Source organism: Myotis daubentonii, chromosome 13 (assembly GCF_963259705.1).
Source record: "Myotis daubentonii chromosome 13, mMyoDau2.1, whole genome shotgun sequence".
In the NCBI taxonomy this organism is placed as follows: domain Eukaryota; kingdom Metazoa; phylum Chordata; class Mammalia; order Chiroptera; family Vespertilionidae; genus Myotis; species Myotis daubentonii.
Window position 1 is genome coordinate 47426013 of NC_081852.1, and position 27765 is coordinate 47453777.

Sequence of the window (27765 nt, forward strand, 5' to 3'; positions counted from 1 at the left end):
TGTCTCCAGTCTGACCTCATCAGGGACACTCTCCGCTTCATTTGCTGCTCTGCCCCAGCCTGACCTCCCACCTGGAGAACTCCTCCCTTGCTGCTCCCTCAGCAAGGGGCACCGTCCCCCGGGTCGTCTCCTGCACCTTCCCCTACCACCTGTTTACAGTAGCCACTCCCCACCTCTGCCATTCTCTCTTCGAATCACCATCACCTGGTATCATTGACTGCAGGGGACTTAGGAGTCTCTGAAATGCTTATCTTTTGTTAGTTCTCATTAGAAATGTAGCTTCAGGAGACCAGGGAGCTTGAGTGTCCAGGATCAGTGAGTGGGACTGAGGAGGTGCTTAATAAAATATTTATTGAAAGAATGAGTGAGCAAATTAAATGAATAAGCTACTCAGGGCCCTTTTTCTTTTTTTCAAAGGAGGGTAACAATGATAGTAAGGAGTATAATAAGTTCAGGGACCTTCTTAAGAAAAACTTTATGCACATCACTGTCAGGGCTGCAGGGTGGAAAAGAAGGCAGAGTGGACCAGGAGGAGGGAGGAAGGGCGGGAGGGTAGGGTAACACCTCTCATTCTGTGCTGTGGGGCCACACAGGGTGGAGCGCTAGGTACACTTCTAGGTGCTACCCTCACCCTGGGCTTCCTTCCAGGCCTGGCGAATCTTAATCTTTACTTTGTAAGAGTCTATCAGAAAGACCACGTTGGGGATGCCCTCCAGGGAGGGCAGCTGCCCATCATCCGGGGCCTCCAGGTCGAACCTCTGCAGCATCCAGGACATGAAGAGGAAGAGTGCCTGGCGGGCCATGTTCTCCCCTATGCAGGAGCGGGGTCCTGCTCCGAAGGGCAAGTAGCTGGAGGATGGCGAGATGAGCTGGCTCCCTGTGGGGTCCAGGAAGCGCTCTGTGGGCATGGGGAACGCATCAGGCAGGGGCCAGGGCTGGAGTAAGTAGAGGAGTGCCCCTGCCCTGACTGAGGAGCCCCAACCTGAGGAGAGATACAGCCCTGCACTCAGGCAGCCCTTAATCACACAGAAGAAATGAGGTATTCAGGAAGAATAGAAAGGAGGTGGTATCGGCCCATGAAAAACGCCACCATCCAAGGGGAGAAGGGCCCCACTTCATGGGGGCATATGCCTAGAGGGCTTCTTCGAGGAGGAGATTTGCAGTTGGTGGAAGGGGAAAGCAGGAAACCCAGCTGTGAAGAGGGTGGGTAAGTCTAGGTGGGATGGGGTGTCAGTAGTTCCATGTCATTGGAGGCAGGAGTTTTCTAGTTGCCAGGTTGGCAGAGGGGAAGTGCTGGAGCGTCAGAGCACAGAGACCAGGTTGGCTGCATGGCCTGGGAGCAGGACAGAACGGACTCACCGGGCATGAACTGGTCGGGCCGGTGCCATTCCTTCTCATTGTGATGCAGTGCCCACAAATTGATGACAACATTTGTACCCTTGTCAATGGCAAACTCGCCGATGCTGCCCGAGAGGGAAAGGAAAGGGGGGTCTGGAATATTGTCCTCCCCCACCTGCTTAGCCACCTGCTCAGCCCTGAGTCTCCACAGTCCCCCAGCCCCGGGGAAAAGAGCTTTCTACTCCCTCACACCCACACCCTCTTCCTTTTCTCAGCTTCTGCCAGATTTGGTATGAATGCAGCTCTTCTGCAGCCCTCCCTTCCTGACATGCACGTATGTATCAACACTTGTATGTGGATATCGGCGTCAGCCAGGGCCTGTGCGTATGCCTTTCGTGCCGGTGCACTGTGTATGTGTTGTGGCTACTGGACTGAGAAGGAGCATAGAGCACCAGTCTTTCATCGCAGACCCCGTGTCTCCAGGACAGCAGGCAGCTTCTGAGGGAGGTCAGGTAGATCAGTGGGTCAGTCCTTGTGCGTTAGTGAGTGGTGGATACATTGATCAATAGGGTCATGGTAAGATGACTGATTGTCAGTGGTTGACTATAGGTGGATCAGCAAGGTGGGGGCTGAGGGAGTGGAGGAGGGCCCGGTGGGCTGGCAAGCAGTGTTGAGTGCATCTTAGGGCTGGATGTGAATGGGCGGGAAGGCATACCTGGAGTCAGTGATAGCCTTGTGGGGGATGAGCGTAGGGGCCACCGGGCGAATGCGAAGCACCTCCCGGATGGTGGCCTCCAGCAGCACGAGGTGGTTCCGGTCACTCAGAGTTGGTGTGCGGCTGAAACCGACGTTCTGTTCAATCTCCTCCTGGATCTTCTTTTGCAGCTGGGGGCCAGAGAAGGGCGGATGTGACCAGAGTGCTTTTAAGTCCAGGAGAAGCAGGGACTTAGAAGATCCCTATTGTCACATCTAGAAGAGCTGGCCCTTGCCCAGTCAGTGTGACTCAGTGGTTGAATATCAACCTATGGATCAGGAGGTCCCGGGTTTGATTCCTGGTCCAGGCACATGCCCAGGTTGTGGGCTTTACTCCCAGTCGGGGCCGTGCAGGAGGCAGCCAATCAATGATTCTCATTGTTGGTGCTTCTCTCTCTCCCTCTCCCTTCCTCTCTCTGAAATCAATAAAAACATTAAAAAAAAGCAGAAGGGTTGGCCCAGACCCGTCCCCATGGTGGCTCTGCAGCCTAGGCTTTCCTTCCTGAAGATGAGGCAGCTCCATCCTAGGGCCAGAGCCAACCACTGCGTGGTAAGGACGGAGGGAGCAGTCTAGTCATCTGCATAAAAGGCTTGGGGGTGTTTCTCTCTCTCTCTCTCTCTCTCTCTCTCTCTCTCTCTCTCTCTCTCTCTCTCTCTCTCTCTCTCTCTCCTCTCCAGAGTTGCATCTGGCTGAGATCAAGAGTGGTTGGGAACACTAGTAAGGAGAAGCCCACCTCAGGATTGTGCAGCAGGAAGGCCACAGTCCACTTCACCACAGAGGTGGTGGTTTCCAAACCGGCCCCGAAGATGTCCCCTATAGTGGCAAGAATGTGTCGATCTGAAAGCAGCTTGGAATCCTGGTCTGAGCCAGTGTTGTTATTGCTTGAGTTCATCTGGGCTTGAATCAGGATGTCCAGCAAGTTAGTGACAGAGTTGCTGTTGAAGTTCTTCTGGTTGGGTAAAGTTGGGAAACGTGAGAAGGGAGGAGCCCCGTCTGCAGCACCCTCCCGTACTTCCATCCTAGGCTAGAGGAAGTGAGGGACCAGGGGAGTCTAATCAGGACCTGTGAGCCTGTGGGGGTGAGGCAGCTCTAGGTCCTCTTTAAATTTGAGGTGGTGGATGGGTCCCTTCTAGGATCCTCTTCAATTCCTCACTTCCCCACCCCTATTCATTAGTTAGGTCAGTTTTTATTGAGCACCTACTATGTGCCAGGTTCTCTGCTAGCTTCTGGCGATGCTATGGTGTTGAAAATGGACCCCGACGCTGGTCTCACGATACTTTCAACCTAACTGGCAATCTCTTCTGCTCCATTACCTACCTTATGTTTTTCATAGATTTCAGTCAGCAACTCATTTCGTATTTTAGTACAATTCTTCATTATTTCCAGGGCTTTGTTGGGAAAAATCTGGAAAGCAGAAAGACATTTCAAATGCATCCCTCTTGCATTCTGCTTCTACAGCTACCAGAATCCCTCCTGGGGGGTAAATCCTCGCCTTCTGTCTCAGAAGAGTTCCCTCTCCAACCCCAACCTTCCACCAAAATGAAAGGCAAGGTGGGAGCACAGAATGGGAAAGGCAGAGGTTTGGGTAGTCCTCAATCTCTACAACCCCACCCCTTGTTTGGAATTGGTCTCTACTTCCCCCTCCCCATTCAATCAAACATCAAGCACTGATGTTTACTTAGTAGATAGGCTCTGTTGTGTGCTCAGCCTTTAACAGGAAGATACACTTGAGTCTGAAGCCATGGTCAAGTTTCATAATTTCCCAAAGCCTGTATTCTCATCTGTATGGGGATAATAAAACCTACCTCCAAGGGGAATGCCATGATTAATGCATGTAGAGTGCTCAATACCGGCACATGACAATAAATAAATATGATCCATTATTATGAGTATAAAATGCATGTAGAGAAGCAGCAAAGTTTTAAGAGTCAGAGAAGATAGAGGTCACAGTGGCCGAGGCAGTCAAGAAAAAGGTGGGTCTGGCACTGGGCAGCAGTAAGAATTGGGGAAACTGTCAGGGTCCACTGGGATCTGAAGGTGGGGCCCATTCTCATCCTTACCTTCAACTTAGGGAATACGTCTACTATACTGTTCTTGCCCAGAGACTCCATGATGCCATCATTGTATGTCTGTATGGTCTTCATTATAGGATGTTCATTCTTGTAGGAGGTGTTGAAGCAGATGAAGCAGATTATTTTGGTCACCGCGAAGAAGAGAGGCAACCCCAAATCTATGGACTGTCCGTTCTGGGTGGCCAGGAAATCACAAAACGAACTGATTTCCTGACATACTGAGGGGAGAGAGGAACAGGAGGCTGGGGAATTAAGCAGCACCCTCACCCCATCTCTACCAGTTCCACCTTAGTCAGGGACAGGTAGCGGATGGCCACTAGATGGCAGCTGTAGCCAAGAAAACGCTAGATTGAACCATCCCTATTCCTTCTTCCCTCCCCATCCCTCTTCTCCCTCCAGAGCCCTAGGGGCTGGCAGGGCACTTACAGATCTTCTCTAGCTTCAGGTTGCCATCCTTGAACAGGGCAAAGGTGGCCAGCACCAGCTTCCGATGCAGCTGCCAGCCGGCACCATAGTCAGCAAAAGCAACACCCTTTTGCTTGTCTGACAGGATATCTAGAGTCGTCTTTGAAAAACAGGAAAGGCTGTAGGAGTTAGAAACCACCCATCCACCCTTGCCCTGGGTCTCCTGCACCCATTCCCATGCCTAAGGGATAAGGCAGTCACCGCCATGCTGTGGGGCATCCCTGCTTCTCTCCAAGACAGTGAGGCCTTGGTAGCTCAGGTCCTAAGCCCCTCTCACTCCCAATTCCATCAGAGAGAAAGAGAGAGTGAGGAAAAAGAAAGAACACTCAGAATGCAGGGGTTCTTGGTTCTTGGGTTCAGTTTAATGACAGAGGACCTCTGAGCCTCTCTTTTCTCATCCGTTTCTGACTGGGGAGGGCAGCTGTGGATGGGATAAGGTCTCTGAATTGGGCCTGTCTTGAGGACAGGAGTGGGGATGGGGGGCTTGTAGAGATTGAGGACTACCCAGACCTCTGCCTTGCCCTGGGCGCCCTGGGAAGTGCTATTGGCACCGAAGCTCATCTCCTCCTTGTTCACCCTTCCATTACAAGGCCATGTTCCCCCCTCCCCCCCACAGGACCACATCTGAGAAGTGCAGCTGTCTTGTCCACCCAGTCTGAACTTGGGTAAACCATCTCTTCCCAGAGGCACCCCAAAAAGCACAAGGATCCAAAGCCTCCCCTCTGCCCTCCCCTGACCTGCAAACCCCAAGTAACTAGCCTCTTCCTTCCTCTTTGCGCTGAAGAGAAGAGCTCAGTAGAGTTGGGAGGCAGGTAGTTGGCTAGCAAACCTGGCTGACTGGTCCAAGGGAAAACCAGTCAACCCTTGGCCTGATCAAAGATGCACGCTGGGGGGGCTCTGCCTGGGGTGCTCATGGGCGTACTCAGCAGCAGGGGGCTGGGATGGGCATTGGCAGTGTTTCTGGATGGTTAGCTCCCTGTTCCTCCAGGAGCACCACCGAAAGCTCTGTAGGATAGAGCATCAGTATCTTAAAAATGCTACTGTGGGTCAGCCTGCCCAACCCCTCACCCCACCCCCGTGAGCTGGAGCAGCTGGGGACAGCTCCAGAGGAACAGCAACCCCAGCCCTCCCAGACCAGGCGACCCCTTGCACCTTCCCATAGAGGACAGTATCCACTATCCCCATTTTTCACATGAAGAGTAACATCCATAAAACTATTATGCCCTGGGCACTGGGCTAAGATATTTACATGCACAAGCTCAGTTACTTAGGGAAATGTTAGGCTCCGAGAGATCATTATCCAGTTCTGGGATGAGATGACAGGAGTGAGGGCTCCCTGACCCCCCTCAGGCCATTGCTCCCACCCCACTTCGCCTTCTGGGCAGCTCAGAAAATGAGGCCTTCCTTTAATTCTTCCTGCCTAGTTTAGAGGCTGGGTAGAACCATGAGGGGTTGCTCCCCAACCCAGAGCCCTGATAGTCTGCTTTGGGGAAGAATTACAAGTTGTTTGGAGCTGAAAGGGTCATTCTAGGCATGGTCTTGGCCCAAGAACTGCGCAAGGGTGGGAGAGAGGAGGGACAATGGGCCCTGCTTACCACTTTGGGCCGCCCGGAGAAGTCCTTGCCCTTCTTGATCAGCACCTCCTTGGCCAGCTGGTGGTGGCCGATCATCACTGTAGTCTTGCTCCCCATACGAAAGGAATAGATGGGGCCGTATTTTTCCTGCAGCTTGAAGAAGTTCACGTGCGGATGGCCATTTCTGGGGAGGAATGGCAGGCTGCCCACCAAGGGCAGGGATGGGAGGCTCTTGGGGTATTTGGCACCAGGGCTCTTTACCTTGGGCCAAAGAAAATAGGCTAGGGTGAGCAGCAAGAGAGCCAAGAGCTCCCACATGGTGGCCAGGCGCAGGCAGGATGGACAGCTCTGGAGTGGAAGAGCTGCAGCCACTCTAGGGTGCAAGGAGGCCTTTTTAAGGGCTGCCATGATCTTCACCTTGACTTTGTGTTATCTCTTGCCTTGTGGAAGTTTATCCTGGAGTGCAGCCAGACCCGAACCCTCTCCCAGAATGGGGAAAGGAAGGGGGAGTGGAGGCCTCCTCAAGGGCTGGCTCAACTCCAGGGCAAACCTCTAAGGGAGGAGCAAAGGAAGGGGTGGATAGCTGCCCCCCCCCCCCCCCCCCGATTCCCAGTGTGCGCCAGAAGCAAATGGTATCTGGGTCAGGAATCAGGTTTGGGGCATTCCATGCTGTAAAATCCAAATCACCAGACAAATGACGGCCAGGAACGGTCAACGACATTTTATCTTGTCTCACTATTTAACAGTTGAGGAAAGTGAGGCCTTAAAAGGTCAGGCTGTACAAGTCACACAGGACAGCAAGGCAAGAACTCAGATGTCCTGATTCGTGTTTTGCTGTCCTCTCCAGAGGCAGTGAAGCCCTAAGGTTGAGAGCATGGACCCTAGAGTCAGATAAATTTGGGTTCAAATCCTAGCTTGACCGCTTTCTAGCTATATGATGTTTTTTTTTAAAAAAATTGGTTTTATTATATTCAAACATATATAACAAAATTTACCATTTTAACCATTGAAGGGTATAATTAAGTAGTGTTAAAAATATACTCACAAGTTGTGTAGCCATCACCCCGACCTATTTTCAAAACATTTTTATGGTTGGAGACCGGGTGTAAGCTGACCCGGTCCTTGCACCTGAAGGGGCTAGCAAGGCTGGGACCCTTACCCACACAGTTTTCCCAGACTTGTTTGGATGGCGGTTATCAGTAGAATGAGAGCAACCTTTGTAGAATGAGAACAGCCTTTCATGGCTTATCAAGAAGTCTGTAACTATTTACTGAGATTTGCTGTACCGAGAATTTGTCCTTCTGCTCTGTCTCTCCCTTAGAGATTGAGAGGAACAAAGAATACATTCCTCTTGACAGACCTCCTATTCAGTGTTTTGTGTATAAAAGGCATTGTGTGGTTAATAAACTTACTGCAGCTCCTCGACTGACCTGTAGTCCTCCCGATCCCGCTCTCCTGTCTTTCTTTCTTTTCTCAATTCCCACCTCCCTACCTCAGCCCGGCTCAACCTGTCAGGCTGGCCCTGACATTTTATCATCCCAAACAGAAACTGTACCCACTAAGCAGCAGCTCCCCAGCTCCTGGTAACTTCTTAATCTACTTTGTCTTTATGAATATGTCTATTTCACATAAGTAAAATTATAGTTTTCTGTGTGTATGTATGTGGCTTACTTCATCTAGCATAATGTTTTTGAGCTTCATCCATGTTGTAGCAGGCATCAACACTTCATTCCTGTTTATGACTGAACAGTATTCCATTGTATCCATTCCAAATTGGGCAAAGCCTTATGAGCCAGACTGTTTGGTTGCCCATTACTCCAAATGGTCAAACATTTAGGACCACTTATTCCATTGTATGGAATATTATTCATTCATTAGTTGATGAACACTTGGTTGTTTCTACCTTTTGGCTATTGAAAATAATGCTGCTATGAACATGGGTGTACAAGTATGTATTTAAATACCTGTTTTCAGTTCTTTTAGGTATATACCTAGAAGTGGAATTGCTAGATCACACGGTAATTTTATGTTAACTTAGACTTTTAAGTTTTTTCCACCTTATTTGGCTCAGTGGCTAGAGCATCGGCCTGCAGACCGAAGGGTCCCAGTTTCGATTCCCGTCAAGGACATGTACCTCAGTTGCAGACTCCTCCCCGGCCTGGCTCTGGTCAGGGTGAGTGCAGGAGGCAAAACCAGTCTATGTGTTTCTCTCACATTGATATTTCTCTCTGTCTTTCCCTTTCTCTTCCATTCTCTCTAAAAATCAGTGGAAAAATATCCTCAACTGAGGATTTAAAAAAATGTTTCTGTTTCCTCCTCTGGTAGTGGGAGCAAGAATGAAATCCACTTCTCAGGATTGTGATTCAGTGAGATCATGCATGTAAAAGTGCTGCCTGGGATGACGTAAGTGCTCATTCAATATTTACTGTTATCATTATTACACTAAAATGGGCCTCCTGGTTGTTCTGAGCTCTTATTAAATCTCCCTGATAGATAAAAGTCGTCCGTGGCTCATCAGTATTTATCAGGGATTTGATCTTATCATATGAAGTCATAGCCCCAAGGAGGTGAACATTCCTGGTGTCGGTCATCATAGAAGAGGTGGAACCTCAGACAGGCAACCAGGACTCAGGGAGTGAGATTCACAAAGGATGTTCTGCCCCTCTCTGAGGATGACCTGCCAGTGTCCGTACTTTGAGGAATACAGGCTAGTGTGATGGCTGCTGAAACTGGGCAAGGCCTTGCAAGCCAGGCTGTCTGGTTGCCCACGACTCCAAATGGCCAAAAATGGCTCAGACATTTAGGACCACTTACGGTTGGAGGTATGGGTGGGGGTAGTCAGAGAAATCTTTATGAAGAAAGGGGGTTTGAGGTAGGCCTTGAAGGAGCGTTAGGACTATTAGGCAGAGGCATGGAGAGTGTGGGAGGAAGGCACTGCCAGAAGAGACGACAGCAGTCAAGTATGTGGAGGCTGGAAGGGCAGGATGTGCGTGGAATGGTAATGGTCCTGACTGCAGACATGAAGGAGGTGTGCTGTGGGGGATCCCTTAAGAATAACATCTGACAGGTTGATTGAATCAGGCTCTGGAGCGCTGAAATGGAAGGCTCGGGAGGATGAGGAGCTATTTTTTTAAAAATTACACTTGGCATACATCATTATATTAGTTTCAGGTGTACACCCCAGTGATTAGACGTTACATAAGTGATCACCCCAATAAATCTTACACCCATCTGACACCATTCATAGTTATATAGTCATTAAAATATTATTGACTGTGTTCCCTATGCTGTATTTTGCATCCCCATGACTGTTCTGTAACAACCAATTTGTACTTCTTAATCCCTTCAGCTTTTTCACCCATCCCCCAAAACCCCCTCCCATCTGGCAACCGTCAAAATAGTCTCTGTATTTATGAGTCTGTTTTTGTTCTGCTCGTTCATTTTGTTTTTTAGATTCAGCTGTTCATAGATATGTATTTATTACCACTTTATTGTTTATATTTTTTATCTTTTCTTTCCTTCTCTTTCTTCTTAAAGAAGACCTTTTAACATTTTTTTAAAAAAAAAATAGATTTTTATTGATTTCAGAGAGGAAGGGAGAGGGAAAGAGAGATAGAAACATCAGTGATGAGAGAGAATCATTGATCGCCTGCCTCCTGCACACCCCACACTGGAGAATGAGTCCGTAACCCAGGTATGTGCACTGGTCAGGAATCGAACCATGACCTCCTCGTTCATAGGTCAATGATCAACCACTGAGCCATGCTGCTGGGCTAAATTTTTTTAAAATATATTTTTTATTGATTTCAGAGAGGAAGAGAGAGGGAGAGAGAGATCGAAATATCGATGAGAGAGAATCATTAATCAGCTGCCTCCTCCTGCACACCCCCTACTGGAGATTGAGCCCACAACCCAGACATGTAACCTTGACTGGAATTGGACTCAGGACCCTTTCAGTTTGCAGGCTGATGCTCTATCCACTGAGTCACACCAGCTAGGGATGGGCTACTTTTTTTTTTTTTTTTTGAGAGAGAGAGAGAGAGAGAGAGAGAAACCTTGATGTGAAAGCAAGACATCAATGGACTGCCTCCTCCACAACTCCTACCAGGGATTGAGCCCTCAACCTAGGCATGTGCCTTGACCAGGAATTGAATCAGCAATCTTTCAGTGCATGGGACAATGCCCAACTGAGCCACACCGACTAGGGCTATTTCATGTACTCTTTATAACAATTCTATGATAGGTACTATTATTATCACCATCTTCATTTTTCAGATGAGGAAACAGGCAGAAGGACTTGCCCAAGGCCATAGAACTAGTCAGTGATGAAGCAAGGATTCAAGCAGTATAGAGTTCTTAGCTCTTAATAGCAATGCTATTCTGCTTCTCATAATATAGACTGAAAATTTCTATATACATACCTTTGAATAAATTATTCCAGTTCTAAGAATTTAACCTGTAGATGTCTCATAGTTTGATATACAAAACAAATCATTTCAGCAATATTTATAATTTCTAGTAATAAATGCTGCATCAATAGGAGATTGGATTACAATCAGAAAAAAGGAGGAAACACTTTATGTACTTTTTATGGCAAGATTTCTAAAATGCATTAGATTAAAAAAAAAAAAAGGCAAAAGCAAGAATGGTGTGTAGTAAATGCCTCCATTCTTCCCTCCAGAGAAGATAATGTACTTTTTGTTTGTCTGTGCATAAAATATCTCTGGAAGGATACACAAGAAGCTTATGAATTTAGTTGTCTTTGGAAAAACAGTTGGGAAGAAAAACTATAGATGTTGACGTAAACAAAACCAATTATGTATCTGGAGTGCTCTGAGCTTTGACTAACACTGTCTTTAACAAAGCATACCAAAGCCTTCCAGTTGATGATTATCTGTGCTCCTTAAAATGTAACCTTATATGTTATTGTTAGAAATAGCTGAAATGGTATAACAACTGAGATAAATATCAAACTGAAGTATTGATTATAAATAATCATTTTTCACAAGACCACCAGAAGGTACAGCCCTTGGCCTGTACTGCGTCCCTGGTCTTATCAATCATTAGTATCTAAGTTACACTAAACAAAAAAAGTATGTAACAGGGATCTGTTAGTGGAGAAAATTTGTGCAAAACTGCTGGGTCATCTTTGCTCCAACTTGCATTCTTGTAAGTAAATTACCCTATAGTAAGTTTTTTATATTCTATGGAGTTGCTTACTTCATTTGTTGGTCTTAAGATACTTTCTCATGGTGACCATTACACCTTTGCACACCGTTGGACAAGACTTCCCAGTGTACACCCTTTTTATACCTTTATAAAATTTTGAAGCATGTGAACACATTACCATTTCAAAGTTGAGTTAAAATTTTTAGAAAGAAAAAAGGAAGAGAGGAACAGAGAGGAACTGTTTTAACTGTATTAAATAAAATAGTTTTTGAGAAATTGAGCCCTCCACCTATTGTTAACTTTATTCTCCCTTACCTCCTACAGATTTCTTTTCCTCTTGCATCTTCAACATGTCCTCTCTATTCACTTCTTCTTCTCAGCTGACATATACACTCAAGACTTTTATCCCACATGAAATTTTAAAATCCTGACTTTAAATTCCCCTCTAATTTTCCTTTAATTTCTCTCCTATTCTCAATCAGACTTCTTGGTGAAATAATGTGATGAACACTTGTGTCTCTATCTTATTTCCCACTCATTGTAACTCATTGCAGTTTGGTCTCTGACCCCACCACCCTATTGGTACTTCTGTTAATTACATCAGCAATGACCTTCATGTTGCTGAATCCATCGGATGGAGGTCTTTCAGACCTTCTCTTATAAAAGCTCTCCATTAGCATTGTTGAGGACTTCCATCTTCTTTAAACCCTCTAATACGAAATATCACGTAGCTCTGGATTCTTTGTAATTCTTTTGTTTTTCTTCTCGTTCCCTCTGTCATCTTGTGTATGTCAAGTCTGTCCTTGGCCCTTCTCCATCTACATTCTTCTTGGCTGATCTCACCCCTCTCAAGGTTTTAACTATCACCAATATTCAACCTTTAACAAATAGGTACTGCTCGTTATCCTTACGGAGTTTAGAAATGGATGACTCTTAAACTAGAGACATTAATCATTGCCCCCTACACTCATCTGACTGTAGAGCTCTCTTTGCTTTCCTGCAACCTCTAGTCTCCTTGACCTCCCCAGAATCCCAGCCTTGTCTCTTCTTCTCCCAGGTTTGTCTCCTCCACTAGGCTCTGCTTGAATTTTCCTTCCCTGTGAAACTTTATTCAGGCAGTAAACTGGAGAAATTACAGGACTCATCTCATTTGTTCCCCATGCCTCAGAGATCACTAGACTTTATTGTCTGATGCTTAGTGTATTAAAGAAAATGATTACATCATATATTTTATCTTATTTATATAGTTGTTTCAGGCGTGAGGAAATCCAATTGTTTTTTACTCCATCTTAGCCAAAAGCAGGAGTCTTACCAGAACATGAAGATATTTTACACTTATCCAAGTAAGTTTCATACTTGTTTTCTCTGAGCTTTCAGCCAAAATTGGGCAGCACTGCAGTTGCCTGACTCAGATGATTAGTATTAATTAGCTACAAATCAACTGGATAACTGACATTTATAGACTATTTCAATTCACAACAGTGGAATACTCATTCTTCTCTAGCTCACATGAAACATTCACCAAGATAGACTATATTCTGGGCCATACAACACACTTCAACAAAAATCATACAAAATATGCTCTCAGACCACATAATAACAGAAACCAATAAGAGAAAGATAGCTGGGAAAATCCCAAGATACTGGAAATTAAATGACACACTTCTAAATAACACATGAGTCAAAGAATAAATCTTAAGAGAAATTTAAGAAATATGTTGAACTAAATAAAAATGAAAATACAACTTATTAAAATTTGTGGGTTACAGTGAAAGTAGAAATTAGAGGGAAATTTACAGCATTGAATACATATATTAGAAAAGAAAAAACATCTAAAATCAATACTCTAAGTTTCCACCATAGGAAGCTAGAGGAAGAAAAGCAATATAAACCTAAATTAACCAGAAAGAAATAAAAATAGAAATCAATAAAATTTAAAACAGGAAAGCAATAGAGAAAATTAACAAAACCAAAAGCTGGTTCTTTAACAGATCAATAAGCTCTGGCCAGTGTGGCTCAGTTGGTTGAGTGTGGTCCCATACACTGAGAGGTAGCCCTTTCAATTCCCGATCAGGGCTTGGTCCCCAGTAGGGGGCGTATAGGAGGCAGCCAATAGATGTTCGGCTTTCCATTTCTCTAAAACAAAAATCAATAAAAACATTTAAAAAATAAGTAAAAGTATGTAGTCATTGCTCATAAATTACACCTTAATAAAGTTGATTAAGAACAAGAGTTAAATGAAAGAATCAACAGAAACATGAATCTAAGCATTTGGAAGAAAAGTAATGTTGATACTGGGTAAAGGTGATTTAAAAAAATCTATTTTAGAGAGGAGAGAGGAAGAGAAACATCAATGATGAGAGAGGATCATTAATTGGCTGTTCCTGCATGCCCCCTACTGGGGATTGAGCGGCAACCCTGGCCCATAAATCCAATGGGGACCTCCTGGTTCATAGGTTGATGCTCAACCACTGAGTCACACCAGTGGGGCTAAGTAAAGGTGATTTTAAACAAAATTTGTAATATGCCACTCTCATTCTCTTGTGCATTAGCTACAAAAGAAACAGAACTACAGGAAACATTTCAGGTACAATTTACCAAGGTGATAATCAGTTTGCTTTTAATAGAACGAAGAGGTCATTTATTATTAAAAAATGACCAGTGGAGCCCAGCCAGCATGGCTCAGTGATTGAGTACCGACCCATGAACCAGGAGGTCACAGTTCAATTCCCCATCAGGGCACCTGCCTGGGTTGTGGGCTCCATCCCCAGTGGGGGGGTGTGCAGAGAAGGCCAATCAGTGATTCTCTCATCATTGATGTTTCTCTTTCCCTCTCCCTTCCTCTCTGAAAGCAATAAAAAAAAAGACTAGCGGAGCCCTAGTCGGTTTTGCCCAGTAGTTGGAGCTTTGGTTAGAGGACTGAAGGGTCAAGGGTTCATCCCAGATGGGTTAAAGGCTCCATCCCCAGCCCCACTTGGGGCACCCGTGGGAGGCAAGCAAAGGACATGGATGTTTCTCTCTCCCTCTCCCTCTCCCTTCTACTCTCCCAAAAATATCCTCGGGTGAGGATTAAGAGAGAGGGAAAAAAAAGACTAGTGGTGCTGATAACTTTTTACATTTATTGGCCATTTGCTTTTTAAAAAATTGTCTGTGAACTTTACCAATTTTTCTGTTGGGTTGTTCCTGTTTACAGGCCTCATCAGCCTGGGAGCTCCTTGGAGACGAGGACTGTATGTGTCTCGGTTCTTTATCCTCAGCCCAGCACAGCGTTTGTATTTCGCTCACAAATACAAGCACTGTGCTGTCAAAGTTGAACTGAATGATTTTAATTTACTCTCGTAACGCTTTGGAGATTTTAATATTATTTTTATTTTACTGATGAGGAACACACGACGCAGAGGTTGCATAATTTGCAGCCACACAAATGGTCTTCTGACTTTACACCACGAATTTACTGAAATTGTCCTCCATTTCCTCCAGAGATGTTTGCTCGGGACCTTTCTTTCGGGTATCAACTGAGCATTTTAAGTGAATGTAAAATTAGCCAAGATGAACCTCTGCTAGGCACAATGCGTCCCTTCCTTGCCTCCTCGTTTCCTTCCGCTTTGCGGCTCTTTTGGCCCCGGCGACTCGCCATCGCCCTGCGGAGGCGTTCACTAGCCGCGGTGAGGGGATGGCGACCGGGGCGCCAGACTCGCAGGCGCGGTTCGGTCAGTCCGTGAAGGGGCTTCTCACGGAGAAGGTGAACACCTGCGGTACCGACGTCATCGCCCTCACCAAGCAGGTGCTGAAGGGCTCGCGGAGCTCCGAGGTGAGCCACAGCACACTCCCCGGGCCCCCGGGACTGCGGGCTTTCCAGGCGGTGGAAAGGGGGTCGCGTTGCATCTTGGGAATAGTAGGCTGTGGGTTGTGGCGGCGAGTAGAGCTCGTCCGCGGAGAGCAAGTGTTGCATTCTGGGAAGTGTAGTGCTGGGAGGACCAGCGGTACCGGAGGGAAAGGAACGAGAGGATGGGAATCTGGGTTTTAAAAAGCAGCGGTGGTCGCAGGACGACAGGGGGCGAGGAGGGGGAGATAGTAATCCTAACCAGTTCCTCATTTGTTTCTCCGGGTTGTCTCTGTCTCTTCCGGCCCCCAAATTCCGCATGGTTTTGCCTTTAACATCCCAGATGTCTTCCATCTTTTGTGCATCACCTATCTATGGGTTTATTATTTTTTGATTTGTCTTACTGGGCACATTCTTGGGTTTCTGTCTTATTTATTTACTTACTTACTTTCCCTTTTAAAAAAGTTTTTGTCATTAATATTTCCTTTACTTTTTTATGGTTAAAATTTTAAAATTTTTATAATTTTATTTATTTTCATATTTATTTAACAGTAGCATACTTTATTAAAAGAAACACTGGACATATGGATTCTTTTTGAGAAATAATCTTCATCTTCACTGACAGGTATCATGGAGAAGCCAGATTTCTACACCAACTAATGGAAAATTAACCACTGATGAGTTTAGTTCCAAACCCCAAAAAAGGACATACACAAACGTTAGGATTGATTCTTTCATTCAGTTAAAACATTTCCATTGCTAAACTATATTTGCTACTGAAAAATGCTCATTTTCCTGGATATTCTATTTTGTCAAAAGACAGTATTTATTATGTTATTTACATTAATTGACATTTACAAAGAATGGAGAGATCAGAAAGACAATACTCTAAAGTATTAAGACCTTTATCTCTCTCTCTCTTTTTTTTAAAATGTGCCTGGACATGAACCATGACTTACTGGTTCATAGGTTGATGCTCAAACACCGAGCCACACCAGTTGGGCAAGACCTTTATCTCTTTTATTTTTTTTTATTATTTTTATTTTTTAAAAAATATATTTTATTGATTTTTTACAGAGAGGAAGGGAGAGGGATAGAGAGTTAGAAACATCGATGAGAGAGAAACACCGATCAGCTGCTTCCTGCACTCTCCCTGCTGGGGATGTGCCCGCAACCAAGGCACATGCCCTTGCCTGGAATTGAACCTGGGACCCTTGAGTCCGCAGGCTGATGCTCTATCCCAGCCGTGGGATAAAACTAAAAAGAAAAAGACCGTACCCTTTTCTGTAATGACTAGAGGCCCGGTGCACAAAAATTTGTGCACTCGGGGGAGCGGGGGGGCCCTCAGCCCGGCCTGTGCCCTCTCGCAGTCTGGGACCCCTTGGGAGATAACGCCCTGCTGGCTTAGGCCCGCTTTCGGGTGGCAGAGGGCAGGCCCAATCCCTAGGTGCAGCCCCTGGTCGGGCTCAGAGCAGGGCCGATTGGGGAGTTGGGGCACCGCCCCCTGTCACGCACAGAGCAGGGTCGATCAGGGGGTTGGGGAGCTCCCCCCTGTCATGCACAGAGCAGGGCTGATCAGGGGGTTGAGGTGCTCCCCCCTGTCACTCACAGAGTAGGGTCGATAGGGGAGTTGGGGCACCGCCCCCTGTCACACACAGAGCAGGGCGGATCAGGGGGTTGGGGCGCCGCCACTGTCACACTCAGGGCAGGGCCGATGGGGAGGTTATGGCTCTACCCCGTCACACACAGAGCAGGGCCCGTGGGGGGCGGGGGAGGATTGGGGCGCCGCACCTTGTCACACACAGAGCAGGGCCGATCAGGGGGTTTGGTTGCTGCCCCCTGTCACGCTGATCCCAGTGCCAGGAGGCCTCGCTGCACTGCTGATCCCGGTGCTGGGAGGCATATTATCCTTTTACTATATAGGATAGAGGCCTGGTGCACGGGTGGGGGCCGGCTGGTTTGCCCTGAAGGGTGTCCTGGATCAGGGTGGGGGTCCCCACTGGGGTGCCTGGCCAGCCTGGGTGAGGGGATGATGGCTGTTTGCAGCTGGTCACACACCCTTCAGGGTGGGGGTCCCCACTGGGGTGCCTGGCCAGCCTGGGTGAGGGGCTGAGGGCCGTTTTCAGGCTGACGAGTGACTGAAGCTCCCAACCTGTCCTTTTTTCCTTTTTTTTTTCATTCTGGGCCAGCTTTAGCTCTGAGGCTCGGCTCCAGCTATGAGACTTCCACTGCTGAAAGCAGGTTTCTGGCCTTTGTTTACCTTCTGTATTTGAAACAATGTTGCGGTCCTGCTGGCTGAAGCCAGGGGTTTTGTTTAGCTTCTATTTTTGTAACATAGTTGCTTAGAGTGGAGCTGAGAGGCCGGCAAGGAAGGCGGGGAAGCTTTGGCTTCCTCCGTCACTAAAGCAAGCAAGCCTCATGTTAGTTTCCAGCTGCCTGGCTGCTGGCCACCATCTTGGCTGTCAGTTAATTTGCATATCTCGCTGATTAGCCAATGGGAAGGGTAGCGGTCGTACACCAATTACCATGTTTCTGTTTTATTAGATAGGATGTTTACTTTGAATTTATATTAGTTCACACAAACACTCCATCCATACTTTTGTTCCGGCCCTCCGGTCCAGTTTAAGAACCCATTGTGGCCCTCAAGTCAAAAAGTTTGCCCACCCCTGCTCTATCCACTGAGCCAAACTGGTTAGGGCCCTTTATCTCTTTTAAATGTTCTTAATGAACTATAAAATTTTGCAGTTACATTTAGGTTTTTATAACTTGCAGGTGTCTGAGTATCTTTTAATCTGCTTCCTCCTTTCAAAATTCTTTCCATTCTTAACAGAACATTTTTGCTTCTTAGTGCTAATCATGTAGAATTTTTTTTTAAAAAATTCTATGTTTCATACATTTTTGAATTAAAAGACCAAAAAAAGTAAAACCTATATAGGATCATCTCCCCCCTCTATAAATACTGGTATTTTCTATTAACCATATTTCATATTTAGAGTTATATTTATATGTCAAGATGTCCAAGTACACAAGCTTCTGCAGAACTTCCAGTTTCATTTTGAAAGCTTCCTCAACACAATAGAGGGCTTATTTTTACTCTGGCTTGTTTGAACAACACAAGGAGGTTGACACTTTTAAACTTAATGTGTTTTATTGTTATGAAAACAGGCTGCGATGGATGGTGATCCTAGCATTTGGTTAGTGACTGATTGATGATCACCCAGGTTACTGACTTCATACTCATTTCTGTTTGCTAATTTGACACTTGATTGTTCAACATGTATCTCCTAGGTTCGTGGTTGGCAAACTATGGCTCATGAGCCACATGCGGCTTTTTGGCCCCTTGAGTGTGGCTCTTCCTAAGCCTTAGGAGTACCCTAATTAAGTTAATAACAATGTACCTACCTATATAGTTTAAGTTTAAAAAATTTGGCTCTCAAAAGAAATTTCAATCTTTGTACTGTTGATATTTGGCTCTGTTGACTAATGAGTTTGCCGACCACTGTAGGGAATGCAAGAATAGCAAATTCTAAGCAAATGATTTTGCTGCCCTTTACACAAGGGTTAGTTGAAGTTAAAGAGGAAAGCTATTAATGAAATAAAATTAGGGAGTGAGTGACCTGTGGATATCACTTACATTGGGTCTGGTCCCTCCTTATTGGTGAGTCTAACCGAAAGAGACTGGACCATGAGTTCTAGGTCTTAGCTTTTCCTCACCTTGAGTATTTTGGGCCAATCTCTGACCTGCAAACTTTCTGTTGAGCAATCAGCTGGTGAGGTCAGTATTTTCTCTTTTTTAATTTTTATTATTTTGAGAGTACATTTATTAAAGCTGGGGACAGTGAAACAAGAAAGGGCTTAGGATAGAGGAAGCAAAAGGAGAGCCTGGGTGGGGCTGCTTTGGCTCACTGGGAAATCTGAGAAAAGGGGGCCTTGGAGACAGGGTCAGGGGTCAGCCTGGTACGAGCGCTGCCGCTGCCCACTGCTCCCCAGTTACAAGCCTGTGGGGCTCCTTAGAGTTAGGAAATGCACACCTGAGAGGGAAGAGGAGGGGCAAGGGAAAGGTGCCCCCGAGCTCCCTGGAGTGGGAACGCATATGAACTTCATCTTTTTACTGAATCTCTTACATGATACTTACCACATACTGTATTTCCTTCTTCTATAGTTGCTTACATACCTTCCCATTTTCTTTAGTGGACTATGAGGTTATTGGGGTGTCTTACTGATTTCAGTCCTTCTCAACCCCATAGAGCACTGCTTCTCTCTTCAGCAGATTCCACATAGATATTTTGTTTGAACTGACAATTTCCATATGTAAAACATTCCTTCCACAGTATTCATTTAATAAACACCTATTGAGTATTTGCTGTGTGTCAGGAGACAAAACAAAGTCCCTGTACTTAGGAAGCTAACATTTTGGTGAGGAGACAAACACATGACACACATACGAGAATCAGGTGGTTATAAATACTGTGAAGAAAAATAAAGCTGGGACTAGAGAGTGACGAAAGGGTTTACTGAAACAGGTTGACCAGGAAAGGGCTCTCTGAGAATGTGACATTTGAGCAGACACTAGAACAGCGGTTCTCAACCTGTGGGTCGCGACCCCTTTGGGGGTCGAACGACCCTTTCACAGGGGTCGCCTAAGACCATCGGAAAACACATATATAATTACATATTGTTTTTGTGATCAATCACTATGCTTTATGTTCAACTTGTAACAATGAAAATACATCCTGCATATCAGATATTTACATGACGATTCATAACAGTAGCAAAATTACAGTTATGAACTAGCAACGAAAATAATTTTATGGTTGGGGGTCACCACAACATGAGGAACTGTATTAAAGGGTCGCGGCATTATGAAGGTTGAGAACCACTGCACTAGAATGAAGTGAGGGAGCAAGTCATGTGGGCAAAATGGAGGCAGAGAGCTCCAAGGAAGTAGCAGGTGCGAAACCTTGAGATGGGCATGTGCACAATAAATGCAGGGAGGCCACTATGGCTGGCACGAAGTGAGGGAGAAACACACCAGTGTGTCCACAGCACAGTGAATGCTGTGACTGATGTGCTGCTCCAGGTGAATCGTGTGCTTAGTGGGGGTCCTTTTGTTTTTTCCCTAAACCTGTGTAAAGCGCTTAGCTTGTTATTGAAATGACATTATCTAATGGGATAATATGGAAAACAATGAACTGTGAGTGCAAAAAAGAAAAGAGGTTGCTATTGCTATGAAAACTAAGTTGAAAGTCAGAAATACTTGTTGAAGATGAGTACTAAGACAAGCAGCTGTTGAGTTAATTATGAGCAAGACAGTGGTAAAGGTCTGGGGTGAAAATCCTAGAAATCTACAAAGACTCAGTACTCAAAAGAAACCCAAACTGAAGACCTTAGATCATACACTATGTGTGTGGTCAGTTTATGTAAGAAAATGATGTACAAAGCCACCAAATACATCTGTCATCAAAGGAACGACCTTGGCCCTGCATTACAACAGCATTCCAGGCAATCGCACCAAGTCTATCTTCTAAAAGTCTCTCAACCCTTTTCCACCCTCCCCCCCTTTTTTTGTTGTCAATCCTCACCAGAGGATATTTTTTTCCATTGCTTTTTCAGAGAGAGTGGAAGGGGGTGGGGGAAGTGAGAGGGAGAGAGAAAGAGAGAGACATCGATTGGTTGCCGAATGCGCCCCCACCAGAGCCGGGGATCAAAATGCAACCCTTATGGGCTGACACACTAACCACTGAACAAAACTGGCCAGGGCCCCTTTTTTATTTACTGCCACGTCTGTGGTTCCGGCCACTCTGGTTGCTGGCTTAGAATACTGCAGTGTTCTCCTAACCAATCTGTCTGCCTTCAGTCCCTCTCTAGTCCATTCTACTTACCACACCTATAAAATGGTAAATCTGATCATGCCACTTTTCTGTAAAATTACTGGTACACTGATGAGGAATTCTAAACCCCAACCTTTAAGTCTCAGCTTAGAAGACATCTCTTTTAGGAATAGCTCCCTGAACACCTGCTCCTGGAATGGATTAGACATACCCCTCCTACCCCCCCAGGGCCATGTGCTCCAGGCATACAGTGCTTTCCCTCAGCACTCACGGCAGGTATTGTGATGCCTGTGTCCTCTTTGTAACCCCCTCCTGTGAGCCCCATTAGGACAGTGACTATGTCTCTTATTGGCATATCATAGGAACTTAATAAATATTCATTGAATGAATGAATGAATGAATGAATGAAGATTCCATTAGGACCCCTTTTTCTGCCTTCAGTTGGTCAGTCACATCCCCCATCTATAGGAGATTGCAGTTTGCTACTTAAAAGTGGCCACAGGAAGGAACAGGCACTCTCAGACATTGTAAAGTGGGAATTCAAAATGGCATAACTCTAATGGAAGAGGAACTTGGCAATAGGTAGCAAAATTAAAACCCTCTGATCTAGCTGTTACCATCATGACTTTATGAGTCTGTCCCAAAGATAGGCTGGCAAAAAGGAGCAAAGATATTTAAGGTACTTTTTTTCTAGCACTCATAATAGCAAAAAACTGGAAACAGTCCCAAAGTCCACATACTCTTATGGGACTTTGAATACTCCTATGGGACATGTACAGTGGAGTGCTGTGCAGCCCTTAAAGCAAGAGATTGAATGAAAATGCTGCAGATTCAGCTAAGTGTTTGTTGTCAAGTGAAAATAGCAGGGTATGGAAGAGGGCATATTGTAGGTTACCTTTCAAGTAACGTGAGAGACTATGGGATAGAACAGTGATGGCGAATCTATGACACGCATGTCAGAGGTGACACGTGAACTCATTTTTTTGGTTGATTTTTCTTTGTTAAATGGCATTTAAATATATAAAATAAATATCAAAAATATAAATCTTTGTTTTACTATGGTTGCAAATATCAAAAAATTTCTATATGTGACACGGCACCAGAGTTAAGTTAGGGTTTTTCAAAATGCTGACACGCCGAGCTCAAAAGGTTCGCCATCACTGGAATAGAAGGTCTTATTTTATTGTTTTGACATTAGAAGTATGTAAAGGTTTATTAATTTTAGAATGTAAAAACGACAATAAATAGAAGTTACCATGAGGGAAGGAATCTGGTGGCTGTAGCAGTGCTCATGTTCCTGGTTAATTTGAAGCCATGGGTCCCCTTCCTACCGTAATCACTCTGACCCAAAGGAACAAGGAAGGTTGGAGGACACACATAACAATAGCTCCCTTTACAAGGTTGACAGCATCTGCCAGGATCAGGGTGCGACTGTAGGCCAGAAACCTCTGTTGATCTCTTCTTGCCTCTCAGTGTTGAGTCCCATCTCTTTGACCGCAGACCACCCCACTGAATCAGAGCTCAGGGCCCAGCCATCAATGAACTCATTAAAGATTTCACATTTCTCCTCTCTTTTTTCTTCCCCACCCACATCTGGCTATCCTTCACCTCGAGGTTTCCCACTTTCAATCCTGAGCTTCTTCCCAAGCCTTTCCCTCCCTCTCTGGGGCTCTTATTCCACTTCTAAGCAGCTGCATTCCTTCTAGCCTTCAGTCCTATCCTAACCCCTGCCCCTTGCTCCTCTCAAACCACCCCAAATCTCAAATTTGCCTTTAAAAAATCAGAAGTTAGCTTTTCAATGGGCTTGTGGAACCAAAGGTTGCCTTTTAATTTGCAGACTTCTCCTTGCAGCACTAGACTAATAAGCTATGCAGAGAACTCAGCAGTTACGGAGCACTGCATTTCTCAGGAAGTGGCCTTTGGAACAGGTGTTGAGCCCATGCCAGAGCTGCCACAGTGACAGAGAAATGGATTTTTAACATGAACAAATGGAACATTGTCCTCCATTACATTTAGAGTGTTGGCAGTTGTATAGGAGAGGGTGGGAGAAGAGAGGGCAGAGGCATAACAGCTGCAGAGAGGTTACAGAAAGTTTGGAAATTTTGAATATTACCATTTTATTTTTGTCTTCCAGCTGCTAGGTCAGGCAGCTCGGAACATGGTACTACAGGAAGATGCCATCTTGCACTCAGAAGATGTAAGAAACCATTTCTTTTATGAATTGGGTTTTATATATATAGTTTGTGTGGCTACAAGGGAGTGTGATGTTCTATTTCTCTTTTTTTAATGCAGAGTTTAAGGAAAATGGCAATAATAACTACACATCTTCAATACCAGTGAGTATGCCCTCTCTGCTGACTACTTGCTACAGATGTGGCTGCTGCTTGCTGTGTTGGTGCTTCAGCTGTTTTCCTATGGAAGCAGGAGTTGGGAATACTGGTGGGGCTGGTCAAGGATGAGTTCCTTCCGGAAAAGATTGCAGAAGTCGGGGTGAGGGGTGAGATCAGGAGCAGGGACCACCTTTGGTGAACCTTTCTGTGTTAATTTGAGAGCTTCTGAGAGGAAGGGACTGTAAACCCCATAATGGCAGGGCCCATGCCAGGACCATGCTAGCACAGTGCTTGGCACCCAGTAGTCACTTAATTAGTATTTGTTGATTGTCTGTGCTCGAGCTTTCTCCTGGGGAGTCTGCTCCTTCAGTGGGGAGTCAAGTGTAACTGACCTATATCCTACACTCCCCACAGGTAGCGCAGCCCTAGCTACGTGTAAATCATCCAGGAGATTTTGGAATGTAAAGACATCTTCTCCATTATAACTTTGGATAATGTTATGATTTAATTAGCTTTTCATCGTATTTAATTTTGTTGTATATTTTATGTAGTTGATATTATACTTAGGTACCTTCTGGAAATGTATGGTTGGGAATTTAACTTGATATTTAAATAACTAGATGTTCATTCATTGGGTGTGTACATATCAGCTATGTGACCATTTGACTCTACATACCAGGGGTCCTCAAACTGCGGCCCGCGGGCCACATGCAAATACAAATATTGTATATGTTCCTGTTTTGTTTTTTTACTTCAAAATAAGAGATGTGCAGTGTGCATAGGAATTTGTTCACAGTTTTTTTTAAAACTATAGTCTGGCCCTCCAACAGTCTGAGGGACAGTGAACTGGCCCCCTATTTAAAAAGTTTGAGGACCTCTGCTACATACTCCGCAAACCAAATTTGAGTCATGCATGTAGTTTGTGAAACTACATCCTACACTCTGTGATAGGATATTGCTACCTCCTTAGGTTTAGAACCTATCTTTTCGGCAGCTCTGCACTCTGGTAGTGAACAGATTCATGAGCACAAACTTAGGGTGGAATGGACAGAAATATAGAATGTGACATAAGTTGGAAATGTGTTCTGCCTGTATATATCTGGCTGTAAATAACTTCTACTAGTCCACTGAGTTTTCTTATGTTTGTTTTCCTCCTTCCTTTTCTGATTTAGGCAAGAAGCTATTCAGAAGAAGTAAGTAACCCCACAGATAGGGGAGTGGGTAGCCAACTGAAGTAGGCTATAGGGAATTATACTGCAGGGCCTAGGATTAGTGCATAACTCTGGTAGACAGATGCCCTTAAATTGATAGACACTCTGGCATAGCTCATTTGGGATATAAAGAATACAGTATATTTCAAAGGCATGCACTACTAGGAAAGGCTTTCTAAGAGTTACAGGGTGTAGAGACCAACCTTAAGAAAACTTTTTACATTGGTGATCATCATTAAGTAGAGTAAATGTGCTAACATCATTAAACAGCCTTTTTTTTTTTTTTCTTAGTGGACTAAATCTGTCCCTTGTAATATTGTTTACACTACTAATTGGCTCTACAAACCTTTTCTTCGTTGTTTAAAAACTTCTGGGACCCTAGGAGACCAATGTACTTGTTGATTTAGCCTCAACAGTACTTATATGTTAAAATACAAATAATTTGTGGAGATGTCTTTATTGCTCATTCTGCATAAACTTTTTCTCTAATTTCTAGTGTTGAGCAGTCATCGGATCTACAGGACCAGCTGAATCACCTGTTGAAATAGAATGGTTATAAGAAGGCTTTGCCTGATGCTGAGGAGGAAATACCTACCACAACCATTGTGCTGTGGGTTTGATTTTCCATTTCCTTCTCCAAAAGTTAAGTTAGAAAATATTGGTGATGATGTACAGTTTCTCCTGAAAAGAAGCTAGGTGGTTGAATTTTGAAAGCACTTCTTGAATCAGACTAACCCACCCTCTTCTTGAATTTTTAAGTGCTCTATTAGTTTGATATGAAAGCAAAATTAAAAGCTGTCTTACTTTTTCCCATAGAACTTTAATGTCGTATTGTCTAAATGTGATTCTTAAATAGAGCTTCTATTGTGCACATAGAGAATGGTTCTTCTTAAAGATTTTTTTCTTTGAATTATAAATTCAGGAAACACTTTAATTTCCTGGTCACAGAATGGTGATAGGTAATACCTTTTTTCTAGTAACTTGGGAGATACTTACTTTATTCATTAAAGCAAATACCTAAATGATAATCAGGCAAATTGCATCATATCTAGCCAGCTGCAAAATCCTGCCTTGACCTGCATTCCTAGTTTCTTTGTTGTTGTGACTCTTGATTATGTGGCCCTGGGTTCATTTTGTAATATTGCTAGTAATCAGCAAATTCATTGGTATGATATTGCCAAATGCGAAAGCAGTTGAATTATTACGAGGGACTGCAGTATAGGGCTGTGCCATGCGGAAAACCTTATGTTTGTAGACTGTTACATATACATTGAATTAATCTTGTTAAATGGCATTACCATTGTCTATAGTTAAGTCTGAATGTCTTTACTTTGTTTGAATTTAAAATGGGACCTCTCTCCTGTTCCAGTTCAGTTCTTAATTTATGAATGGATTGGGAGAAAGCTGACGTAAGAAAATGAAGTTTTGCCCTGGCCAATGTGGCTCAGATGGTTGAGTGTCATCTCATGCACCAAAAGGTCCGGTTCAATTCCTGGTCAGCGCACATGCCCGAGTTGCAGGCTCAACCCCCAGTAAGGGGTGTGCAGGAGGCAGCTGATCAATGTTTCATTGATGCCTCTCTCCCTCTTCCTTCCTTTCTTAAAAAAATATCGATTAAAACATATTTTAAAAATGAAGTTTTTACTGGAAAAAAAAGTTCAATTTAATTCATATTACATATCATCAAATATCAAATTGACTAATCATATCAGACTGCATTTAGCCCTCATTTTACATGTTCATGTTAATTATGGTTAAAAAAAAAAACCCAAAAAACAAATAAAAACAGTCCTAGCTGGTTTGGCTCAGTGGAGAGAGCATCAGCCTGTGGACCAAAGGGTCCCGGGTCTGATTCTGGTCAAGGGCACGTACCTTGGTTGCAGACTCCTTCCTGGCTCGGGCCCTAGTCTGGGCTCATGCAGGAGACAACCAGTTGATGTTTCTCTAACATAGATATTTCTCTCTCTCGTTCCCTCTCTCTTCCACTCTCCCTAAAAAATCAATGGAAAAATATCCTCGGGTGATATTTTACACCAAAAACCCCCCAAAACACAAATGAGGTGTGAAGAAATTCACTTATGCATTTATTCTATAAGCATTTATTACAATTACTAGAGGCCCGGCTCACAAAAATTTGTGCACTCGGGGGACGGGAGGGGGGGGTCCCTCAGCCTGACCTGTGCCCTCTCGCAGTCTGGGACCCCTCGGGAGATAACGACCTGCTGGCTTAGGCCTGCTCCCGGGTGGCAGAGGGCAGGCCCAATCCCTAGGTGCAGCCCCTGGTCAGGCTCAGAGCAGGGCCGATGGGGGAGTTGGGGCGCCGTCCCCGTCATGCACAGAGCAGGGCGGATCGGGAGGTTGCGATGCCACCCTCAGTCACGCTCAGGGTAGGGCCGATTGGGGGTTTGGGGCACCGCCCCATCACACTCAAGGCAGGGTCGATGTGGAGGTTGCGGCGCCACCCCCTGTCACCCACAGAGCAGGGTCGATCAGGGGGTTGGGGAGCTCCCCCCTGTCACGCACAGAGCAGGGCCCATCAGGGGGTTGGGGAGCTCCCCCCTGTCACGCACAGAGCAGGGCCCATCAGGGGGTTGGGGAGCTCCCCCCTGTCACGCACAGAGCAGGGCCCATCAGGGGGTTGAGGAGCTCCCCCCTGTCACGCACAGAGCAGGGCCCATCAGGGGGTTGGGGAGCTCCCCCCTGTCACGCACAGAGCAGGGCCCATCAGGGGGTTGAGGAGCTTCCCCATGTCACTCACAGAGTAGGGCCGATAGGGGAGTTGGGGCACCGCCCCCTGTCACACACAGAGCAGGGCGGATCAGGGGGTTGGGGCGCCGCCCTCTATCACCCACAGAGCAGGGCCAATCAGGGGGTTGGGGCGCCGCCACTGTCACACTCAGGGCAGGGCCGATGGGGTGGTTATGGCTCTACCCCATCACACACAGAACAGGGCCCGTGGGGGGTGGGGGGTTGGGGCGCCACCCTCTATCACCCACAGAGCAGGGCCAATCAGGGGGTTGGGGCACCGCCCTCTCACACTCAGGGCAGGGCAGATGGGAAGGTTATGGCTCTACCCCGTCACACACAGAGCAGGGCCCGTGGGGTGGGGGGGTTGGGGCACCGCACCCTGTCACACACAGAGCCGCAGGGTGATCAGGGGGTTGGGGAGCTCCCCCCTATCAGGCACAGAGCAGGGCA

The 27765-nt window shown here is 45.5% G+C and overlaps 2 protein-coding genes across 2 annotated transcripts; one reads left to right on the forward strand and one right to left on the reverse strand.

Moving 5' to 3' along the window:
• Positions 1-614: 614 nt before the first annotated feature.
• On the reverse strand, positions 615-6546 carry LOC132214301 (steroid 17-alpha-hydroxylase/17,20 lyase). The gene is made up of 8 exons (XM_059661304.1): positions 6225-6546; positions 4591-4729; positions 4153-4382; positions 3410-3496; positions 2826-3041; positions 2054-2223; positions 1360-1463; positions 615-898 (listed from the first exon to the last, which is right to left on the reverse strand). Exons 1-8 carry the CDS (start codon positions 6519-6521, stop codon positions 615-617), a joined length of 1527 nt encoding a protein of 508 aa, XP_059517287.1. The 5' UTR covers positions 6522-6546.
• Positions 6547-14768: 8222 nt separating this feature from the next.
• Positions 14769-25935, forward strand: BORCS7 (BLOC-1 related complex subunit 7). Its single transcript, XM_059661311.1, has 5 exons — positions 14769-15183; positions 23161-23223; positions 23319-23362; positions 24529-24549; positions 25064-25935. The coding sequence occupies exons 1-5, from the start codon at positions 15046-15048 to the stop codon at positions 25113-25115; spliced, it is 318 nt and encodes a 105-aa protein (XP_059517294.1). The 5' UTR covers positions 14769-15045; the 3' UTR covers positions 25116-25935.
• The last annotated feature ends 1830 nt before the right edge of the window (positions 25936-27765 follow it).

Excerpts from the sequence above, each read along its gene's own strand:
- LOC132214301 (XM_059661304.1), bottom strand. The coding sequence starts at position 6,521 with ATGTGGGAGCTCTTGGCTCTCTTGCTGCTCACCCTAGCCTATTTTCTT. Across the intron at positions 3,042-3,409 it reads AAATCTATGAAAAACATAAG|AAGAACTTCAACAGCAACTC; the intron begins GTAGGTAATGGA and ends TTACCCAACCAG. Across the intron at positions 1,464-2,053 it reads AAGGCTATCACTGACTCCAG|CATCGGCGAGTTTGCCATTG; the intron begins GTATGCCTTCCC and ends CCTCTCGGGCAG.
- BORCS7 (XM_059661311.1), top strand. The coding sequence starts at position 15,046 with ATGGCGACCGGGGCGCCAGACTCGCAGGCGCGGTTCGGTCAGTCCGTG. Across the intron at positions 23,224-23,318 it reads CCATCTTGCACTCAGAAGAT|AGTTTAAGGAAAATGGCAAT; the intron begins GTAAGAAACCAT and ends TTTTTAATGCAG. Across the intron at positions 24,550-25,063 it reads CAAGAAGCTATTCAGAAGAA|TGTTGAGCAGTCATCGGATC; the intron begins GTAAGTAACCCC and ends TCTAATTTCTAG.